Source organism: Neovison vison, chromosome X (assembly GCF_020171115.1).
Source record: "Neovison vison isolate M4711 chromosome X, ASM_NN_V1, whole genome shotgun sequence".
NCBI classification, from domain to species: domain Eukaryota; kingdom Metazoa; phylum Chordata; class Mammalia; order Carnivora; family Mustelidae; genus Neogale; species Neogale vison.
In genome coordinates, this window is record NC_058105.1 from 63,042,805 (window position 1) to 63,052,896 (window position 10,092).

The following is a 10,092-nucleotide window of genomic DNA, read 5'->3' on the forward strand; positions in this document are numbered from 1 at the left end:
CCCTAATGTTTATAGCCGCAATGGCCACAGTCGCCAAACTATGGAAGGAAACAAGATGCCCTTCATGGACAAATGGATAAGGAAGATGTGGTCCATATACACTATGGAGTATTATGCCTCCATTAGAAAGGATGAATACCCAACTTTTGTAGCAACATGGACGGGACTGGAAGAGATTATGCTGAGTGAAATAAGTCAAGCAGAAAGAGTCAATTATCATATGGTTTCACTTATTTGTGGACCATAACAAATAGCATGGAGGACAAGGGGCATTAGAGAGGAGAAGGGAATTTGGGTAAATTGGAAGGGGAGGTGAACCATGAGAGATTATGGACTCTGAAAAACAATCTGAGGGGTTGGAAGTGGTGGGGGGGGTGGGAGGTTGGGGTACCAGGTGGTGCGTATTATAGAGGGCACGGCTTGCATGGAGCACTGGGTGTGGTGAAAAAATAATGAATACTGTTTTTCTGAAAATAAATAAATTGGAAAAAAAAGATGTAATTAAAAAAAAAGAAATAAAATCATACCAGCAATTTTACTGGGTACTGGCAACTACATTTAGATGTTTCAACTTCATTTTCCACTCAGTGACTATAATTCCTTTTACCAGTATTTTCTTTAATGCCAAAAAATTGGATTTTAATTAACCGAAATTTGAACATGTTTTGATGAGCACTGGGTGTTATATATAACTAAAGAATTGTTGAACACTACATCAAAAACTAATGATATATGCTGGCAACTGAACACAAAAAAATTAAAGAATGAAACATATATTTGAGATAGATTCTTAAGGATTTCATTTGTTCTCTAAGCTTTGAAGTTAGATCTTTTAACTTTAAATTTACTCTTTATTGGATGAACTGTTTTACATTTAGTGAAATGGTATTATAGGAATTTTCTCATATTCAATAATTATTTTTGGTCTGGTCTATATTGGGAAGATGCAGTTATTCAGTGACTTGGACCATAAACAATTTAGAACTACTTTTCCTTATTCATTATTTAGTGACATGTTTCTAGCTTCAATTATCTGCATAATTGTTTTGCATGTAGAAACATTCATTTAGCATGCAGTTTAAGGAAAGAACTTTAGATTTCCTCATGCTTTTCAAACAAGAGAAAAGTTACTAACACTGATTTTACTCATTCTAAACAGGGAGAATGTGAGATAAAACAATTAGCCGCAATCTGGCAAAGAAAATTTATTTTTCAGTTAAATCTAGTAGCAGTATATGGATATAAAGTGGATATGTTTTTCTGAGACATATAGGATTTGTTTTCAAATGGAAGAATATTTTTATTTAAAGAGCAAGACAGTTTGCTATTTCACCTACATTTTAACATTAGTTGTTTATAAATTGAAAGTTTAAAGACCTTAAAGACAAATCAGAAAAAAGAGTGCCATAAGATAATATCATCTGATTATAAAGGATTGAGATCAGGAAAATTCAGATAATCCAATAGTTTGCTTCCAATATTTATTGGAAGACACTTCATCTTTTTGAGTCAAAAAAATACTCAATAATTTTCAATAATATAATGTAAAATTATAATTAATTAAGGTGAATCATTGATGAGTAGTTTTATATTTTAATGACATTAATTCTACAGGAATTTAAAAATTTTATATGTGTGTATACTCTGACATATAATTTTATGTGTTAAATCTTAGTTAATGGGGGGGGCTTTTGTCTTTTTAAGATAAAGTTCAATTAGTTTGGCTTAAATTTTTCATATGCACTAATTGAAACTGAAATTCAACTTATCTAACTTTAAAAAAGTTCCTAGAACTATACAAGAGCACATGGCAATGTTTAACATGATTTTGGCTACTTCTTATAAAAGAAAAATTAGTTTATAACTTACACCAGTATGAACTCCAGATGATACATTAAGTTATGGAACTGATTTCTTCATAATTAATTGCTTAGAATTCTTAAGGACTGAAAAGTGGGTATTCAAGAATCACAGCCTTTTAATTCAAGTATTGTGTTTCTTTTTTCTTTTTTTTTCATTTTTTAAAATCTATTTTTTATTTTCAGCATAACAGTATTCATTATTTTTGCACCACACCCAGTGCTCCATGCAATCCATGCCCTCTATAATACCCACCACCTGGTACCCCGACCTCCCACCCCCCACCCCTTCAAAACCCTCAGATTGTTTTTTCAGTATTGTGTTTCTTAAGAGAAATCTTGGAAAACTGGAGATCCTAGAGTTGTATTCTCCACAATGCACACATCAAAGATTTATTCTCTAGAATAGGACCATCTATGATCACATTTGTGAGTCAATAATTTTGACATCTCCAGACTCTTTTCTCACTTGGAGCAGTTGGGGCCATGTTATTTTGTCTTTTGGTAATATAAACAGTAATAAATCACCCTTGGACTTCATTTTTCTGCATCTTATTACTGTGAGCACAAAGAAATGCCATTTTAGTAAATGAGGAAAAAGTGGAAGAAAAACAGAAGGAATTATAAAAATGTTATCTTCAGGAAAAAATGGATTATAAACCCTCTTTTTGCAAATTGTCAGGATTTCAATTTGTATATCCCTTCTACAGAGATATTCTTCCTGACTTAAGTAAATAGACTTTGAATTTAACATAAATCTACTTATAAAATATTAAGTATAGTCCTCTACATTCTAAAGCACATAACCTCCCTGGCATGGTTTCCATTTCAAATTATTAGGTATCTAGAAGAAGATGATAACTTTCACTTTAAAGATGTACTTAGGTAAAGAAGTAGACTTTTTTTTTAAACCTTAAAAGCTCTTTTAATTTATATTTTTTACCTTCTGACACTATATGAAAGCATTTCACCTGATAATAAATTTGGAAGAGTTACTGTAAGCCAAGAGTTATTTGAAATTCACTGCCTAAGCAACTATTGTTTTTTGAGAACATTTAATGCTAAGTGTCCCAGAGCTACCCTACAGAAGTCCCCAGCCCATAAATAAAATAATAAACGTAGAAATATTTTTGTTCAAGGAGGCCACATGTTGGCTTAAAAGAACTGTTTAAATCCTCTTTAGCCAAATATCCACTAATAAATGTTTGGGTTGAATAATTTTATTGGGGGAGGTGAACATTTGTAAAAACTTTTAAAACAGACATTTTAAATGTAAATGGAAATAAAATACCAATTTTTATTAAACATTTTATAAGTGTCTACCAAAAATATACTGGATTCCTTTTTAAATTATTTTACAAGTTAAAGATACTACAATATCTTTATTATTTTTCCATTTGGGATTGAAGTCATATTTTATATAGAAAAGTTTTTATGTTGTCTTTCTATAATAAAAATGGAATTTCTGAATATGTTCAAACTCATATCACTCTCTACTGTCATTTTCATGGAGACCAGTATCCTCCACTGATTATTTTCAGGGCTGTACCAATGCTAAAATAAGAATTCAATCTTAGGATTCTGGGTTCTCTAGTTGAGCCAAAGGACCAAGTGTGACTTGGTCACACTTTATTTATAATGTAGACTACTCACTAAAATTTGGAAAACAGTTCAAATTCTACCACCAGTCTAGAATGTATAACAGGTACATTTTTATGAATCATCATGAAGCCACTCAAATTGGATTTAACAGGGTTATTCAATCCACAACTTTAATTTGGAATCATGAAAGAAGATTTTGCAAAGAAGGGCCTCTATGGCACGGCACTTCCCTCTAAGGATACTTATGCATTTACAGGGGTTAATTTCTTGGCCGTGAAGCACTGAGAGATGTAGCTATATGGTGCTCTTTTTTCTAGGATATGGAGCTTGTTTTTCCAAGGGATCAAAAAAGCACATATACAGAAAACTTATCAATAAATTATCTGTTGCTTTTTCCAAGACTACATCTAAACAAAAAGGAGTTTCTATTGTTTCAAACACTAATGCAATTCCTGTAGCACTACCTTTGACACAATAATTTTGTGAAAAATAACTTCACATTCCCCCATATTACAGAAAAACAAAACAGAAATTACAATATGTTGAGCTTAAAGATTATCTGTTACAAGTTAAATTCGTTTACAGACACCATATACTCTAAATGGTATGTTTTCACTTAAACAGACCAAATTCAAGGAAAACTATTTCCTTAAGGAAAAACCGAAGAGCATCTGAACAAATTAGCTCTTTCTAATTATACATGTGAAAAAAAATGTTCATAAAAGGGAGCAGTGGATCAGCAATATAATTTACAGTACTTATTACATAAGTTTTACATTGTAACATATAGAATACGACCACAAAAGAATAGAAGGAGTGAAAACAAAACATCATTAAATATATTTTCTTTTATAATGGTAAAGCAAATGAATCCCAAAGCACTTTAAAATACTGGGTTTTAGGCCTTTTCAAGGTCTTCATAAGAATGGTTATCAAACTTCAAACTGTAGTCCCACAAACTTCCCAATCTTGTTTAAATGTTAATTTACAGAGTCAATACTTTTAAAAAAAATCCTCTATAAATGGAACTGTCATGTTTATAGATAAATATAATTTTGATAAACATTACATTAAAACTTCAAATTTTTCTGTTATAAATTTTAACTCCCTATATTTTCAAAGTTGGATGAATCTTCCCAGATAATAGATTCACTGAATGAAAAGAGTTGTATCTCAGGCATTTTGCATATTGACATCTGTATCAATGCCTAAAACTAAAATATGGCTTATTTTAAAAACTCTTAATTTATATTCATTTTAATAGAACATTTTCTGAGATGATATTAAAAAATGGAATTTGGGCCAAGATGTTTTCCCAACATTTTGAAGAAGTTCTGTTCTAGCCCAACTAACAACTGTTCTAGCTCTGATATTTGTCTTTAATTTAGCTCCACTGTCTCTCATTTAAAACAACTAGTTAGGGGAAACTGGGTGGCTCAGTTGGTTAAGAGTCTGCCTTTGGCTCAGGTCATGATCCTGGAGTCCTGAATAAGACACACATGGGGTTCCCTGCTCAGTGGGGAGTCTGCTTCTCCTTCTCCCTCTGCCCCTTTCCCTGCTCCGTGCCTCTCTCTAATATTCACTCACTCTCTCTCAAATACATAAATATTTTAGGGGCACCTGGGTGGCCCAGTGGGTTAAGTCTCTGCCTTCCACTCAGGTCATGATAGCAGGGTCCTGGGATCGAGCCCCGCATTGAGCTCTCTGCTCAGCAGGGAACCTGCTACCACCCCCACCCCCTCACCACCTGCCTCTCTGCCCACCTGTGATCTCTCTGTCAAATAAATAAAATCTTTTAAAAATATTTTAAAAAATTAAACAACTAAACTTCGTCTTCAACTTTCTTTGACAAAAGACATCAGTCACTATCAGAAGAATAGCTCTGAATTTGAAAGTTACAAATACTCTGGAACTTTGATAATTATATGAAGACATTTGTGAAATGTTTGAACTATATAGAAAGATTTTCTTTTTTGGTTTTGGTTAGGTTTCTGAGAAGAAAATAAAATTTAAAAATTCCCAAACTAAGACTTTGTCTTGAATTTGTATAAAATAAAATAAGAACAGACATCATTTCTCTCTTGTAATGAGATGACATATGTTGTGGAGCTGAACTTAACTAACATTTATGAACACATTTAGTCCAAGAAGCTAGCACTCATTTTTTATAGAAAAACTTTTCCATTTATTATTCCTAACAAACAGAATGAAATAATACTGTCTTAGGACAACTAGCCTAATCCTGGAGAGACACTCAATGCTAAAGATAAATATTTTTCTGTTTGGTTGGTAGCAAAGGACAGCCTAGCTTGGTGATGGTATCTATGGAAAGAATACCACAAGAAATAAAGCTATAGCTTTCTCTTTAGTGATACCATTTCCATTCAACAGGTTTGGATTCTCTATCTGGAAAAAAAAATCTTATATGCCAGTTCTGAATTCTTCCACTACAATGAAAACACATACTTGAAATGTTAGGAGGAAGCTGGTAGCTTTCAGACCATTCTTCCAGCATGACTTAAAGTTTTATGAGAACACCATAGAGAATTTGCTTTTTAGGGAAAAAGGTTCAAATTTTCAATTGGACCAAAGGAACCTAAGGGAGCACATGAGGGAGCATCCTCAGAATTCTGCTATTCAGCAGAAAATGCTATGGAAATACTGAACATTTAACCATTACCCATAATTACTACAGCCCTTTTATTCTTAAATACTTTTTTTATTTTTTGGAATTGTTTTTTCGTACTATTGATATAGCATATTCTCCTTCAGTTTTATATGCAAGCACTTCCACTAAGTGAAACCTAAAGATTGTGCTTTACTGCAGAAAGATCAATCATTTTTTAGCGAGTACATTCATTATGTTAATAGATTACTGAATTTTCTCTTTAATATAGTATTTATAAATTCTTTATTTATCCCAAGCAAGGTGAATCCATGTTTTAAAGCCTCAGAGTTGTATGCTGGATAATTATGTGCATGTGTATATACACATAAATATATTTTAAATGTAATTCTTTAAAAATATACTGATGGCCAGTGGTGTGGTGGTATAAAACATCTTGGAAATATTGATTATTTGAAAATGCTGTATTTTATGTACTTCTTGTGTCCAGTACTGTAATGCAGAGAAGAGATATTAAGCACAGTTTATAAGTGACAAATTCTCAGAATATGCCTTTTGGATCATGTTGTGATGAAAAAGGTCAGGATGGTCAATGAAAACTGAGATGGAAACAAAAAATCAGAAGCGAGTTAAAATGATGACATTTTCTGATGGTCTTATCTACATCCATTCAGGACAGTTCCCCTTCTGTCATCCCAGTTAATATTGGTCATGAATTATTTTCTTCATTATGGGAAGAAAATATTGTTTTAATTCCACTAGTAGACTTGCTAGCAGCATATTTGATGTAGTGTGTAAATATTCTGATAACCTGATGAACATATGCAATTGTTGGATAAATTATAGTATTATGCAAAAACTCACATGAGGAGGCACTTGAGTGGCAGGTTATAAACTGATGTTTGGTAAGACCAAAATGAAAAAAAAAAAGCTTCATTTAGCAATAATGAAAATATTTTCACTTACTAACACTGAATGTCTCCAGATATACTAAGATGTTACACAAATAGATCATTAAAAAAAAGTAAATAATATGCATGGCTAAAAACAAAAAAACACTACCTTTTTTTGTTTTTTTGTTTGTTTGTTTCTTTTTGTTTTTTGCTATTTGCCATTTAGACTCTCTAACAGATGACAGAAAATTTTCGCATTCAGAGTTGGTCATTTCCATTCTTTTCAACTTATTTAGTGGGAAAAATGAAGAAACCTATAAAACTGACTGCAGTATTGGTTTTACAGCTGGATGGTATTATTCTTCAGATCAAAAAAATAACTACCTTATTCGACAGTTGACAAATTACTAATGTCCAGTGTTCTTCAGAACCAGTTTTTTCAATGTTCCTTCAAACCATAGTAAGATTTTGTATCTAACCCAATTTAATTGGAAAGTAAATTAAGTGCTTGTAAAGTCCAGAGTTTTATCTCTTCTGCATCTGTTGCCTTTGAAATTAGGTATTTTTGTTAAGTACTGAAAATTCACTGATGGTAATATTCACTAGAAAAAAAATGAAGTGAATGAAACAAAGGGATTGATTGAACACCAAAGTGGTGGCACTTGTATTTACTGTATCTTTGGACCTTAATACATGTGTCTGTTCTATTATATTTTAATCAAGGATGCAGGCATCTGTAATGTATTTGTCAGAGCAAATTTGAAAGTCTTACTTAAGACTCAGTGAGATTTGAAAATCATTTTAAGTGATCCACAACATTTGAAAGTTATAATAGCTAATCAATAACACTTGAAAATAATTTAAAGTGGCCAGTTCATAGATGATATTCTATTTACTATAATGGTTTAAGCTATAATTGATGGAAAATGGTAACTGCACAAAAATAAAAATAGATCTTAAATTTTATGGATTTTAGAAACTTGCTTTATGAGGTGTTTAATTAAAGCGAAGTTTCTGTTGTATGTGTGTTTGTTTTTAAACCATACCATTTGGCACATGAAAGTGCAGTGGGTGGTATGGCTGAAAGAAAATAGGTGGTGGTCCAGAAGTTACATAATAAGTAGGATACCCTCCCTCAGCAGCTAAGTATGGAGCAGGCTGATAAAAACAAGTTACATTATCTGTATTGGGTAATATATTCTGTTCTCCAAGTACTTTTAGAGCCATAAGGGTGATCATATTGAGTGTTTGCCTTCTTTCATGACCCATGAGACAAACAGTGCTTTCATTTACAACTCCACGCAAGGTCATAAGGTAGTCATATTTGCTCTTTTCTTCACCTATGAAATGGTTACGGAGGTACGATTCAATCTTCTTTTGCTGTTCTGCTACATCAGGAAAATCAATGAAGAATCTAGAACACATATAACGTTCCAGTGTCTTGATTTCTGCTTCACAAGCTGGCTTAAAGTCACGAACCAGCAAGTTGCTATACTTTAGAAGGCCACCACCTCTAATCTCTTCAGGTTTTCTAGTAGATATAAGCTTGTATTGCAAATGTGTCATTGCTTCTTGGAAGTCTCCATACATGCTTTCAGCTACCACAACAGGATAGGATTCTTTGGTTAGTTTGGCATTTTTCTCACTGTAGAATTCTAACATGGGATCCAAAACAATTTGAAAGGAATCAACACTAAATTCAAATTGTCGTCTGAGCGAATTCACAAATTTTAGCTCTACATTCTTTCCAGTGTTGTTTGAAAGAGAAATGAGACTCCAGCGATCGTGCTTATTGCAGACTTTGACCATCTTTTGCACATAAGCCTCTTTCATTGTCTTTAGGGTGATCTTTTCCTTTTTTACACCTTTTGGTAAAAAGTCAAGCAGACAGCCAAGAACTGCATCTTTAACAACTTGAAATTCCTGATCGCTTGGTAGTTCAACACCAAAAATAACATCTAGATCCTTATAGCTGATTCCATTGTGGCTTGCAAGTATATAACTTGCTGTGGATCCATTCAGTCGGGTATCTTTAACAATAATCCCTTGCTTTATCAATTGATTTTTCACAACTTGAATGATATATTTTGGTTTTACCTCCAGTGTGGGGAAATTGCCCCTTCCGTGAATTGGAATTACTTCATCTAACACTTGATTCAGTGTTCTAACTTGATCCCAAATGAGATTGCTAAATCTGATTTCAGACATTGTAAAGACAGTTGATCAACTAAAAAGCAAGCAAAACATTGAGAGGAAATGTTAGCATTGCAAAATCAGTGTTACATCTAAAGCACATGAAAAAGTTAAAAACAGACTTACCCTCAACATAAACAAAGCTAATGCTATAAAGAAAATTGTCACTGTACCTAATTGTGTTTAAATTTATTTTTTAAAGTTTTAATTTAAATTATAGTTAACATACATTGTAATATTAGTTTCATGTGTACAATATAGTAATTCGACACCTGTTCAACAGCCAGTGCTCATCATAGTAAGTGTACTCCTTAATCCCCATCACCTATTTTACCCATTCCCCCACCCACCTTCCCTCTGGTAACCATCAGTTTGTTCTCTATAGTTAAGTAAGTGAAATAGAAGCCACTATGATTAAGTCAGAATTGTTAGATCCATTGGTGCATGCAAACAAACATTCTGAGGGAATTGTTAGAGCTGTAATTATTTTTTATGTAAAATGGTGACCTCAATCTTTATGTAAATACTATAGTTATTATATTTGGTATAATTTTTGTCATGAAATTACCATAATACATCATTGATATTAATCACCATGAATTTAAAGCGAGATCAAAGAGCATGTGTGTGTGTGTTTGACCCAGCTGACTGAAGGCATAATGTTTAGAAGCAATATATAGCGTCCTTAACCCAAAAGCTTTAGGGCATTTCATACATATATATGAATATATATATGGGGTACATATGAAACCATATTTCACATATACTACAGCTCAAATTTTAAAGACAATTACTAATGGATACTACATATCCATTATGGTATGAATTCCTTGAATTTGAGGATAAGGAAGGTACCCAATTCATCACCTCTTCTATGTGTCCAGTAAGCTTTTAAGAAATGTTGGTTAAAGGAAATAAT

General features: G+C 32.6%; 1 protein-coding gene across 1 annotated transcript; it reads right to left on the reverse strand.

Annotated features, from left to right (window-relative positions):
* Positions 1 to 8,015: 8,015 nt before the first annotated feature.
* Positions 8,016 to 9,188, reverse strand: TENT5D (terminal nucleotidyltransferase 5D). The gene has a single exon (XM_044235287.1). The coding sequence runs from the start codon at positions 9,186 to 9,188 to the stop codon at positions 8,016 to 8,018; it is 1,173 nt and encodes a 390-aa protein (XP_044091222.1).
* Between the last annotated feature and the right edge of the window lie 904 nt (positions 9,189 to 10,092).

Coding starts and splice junctions, on each gene's coding strand:
- TENT5D (XM_044235287.1), bottom strand. CDS start 9,188: ATGTCTGAAATCAGATTTAGCAATCTCATTTGGGATCAAGTTAGAACA.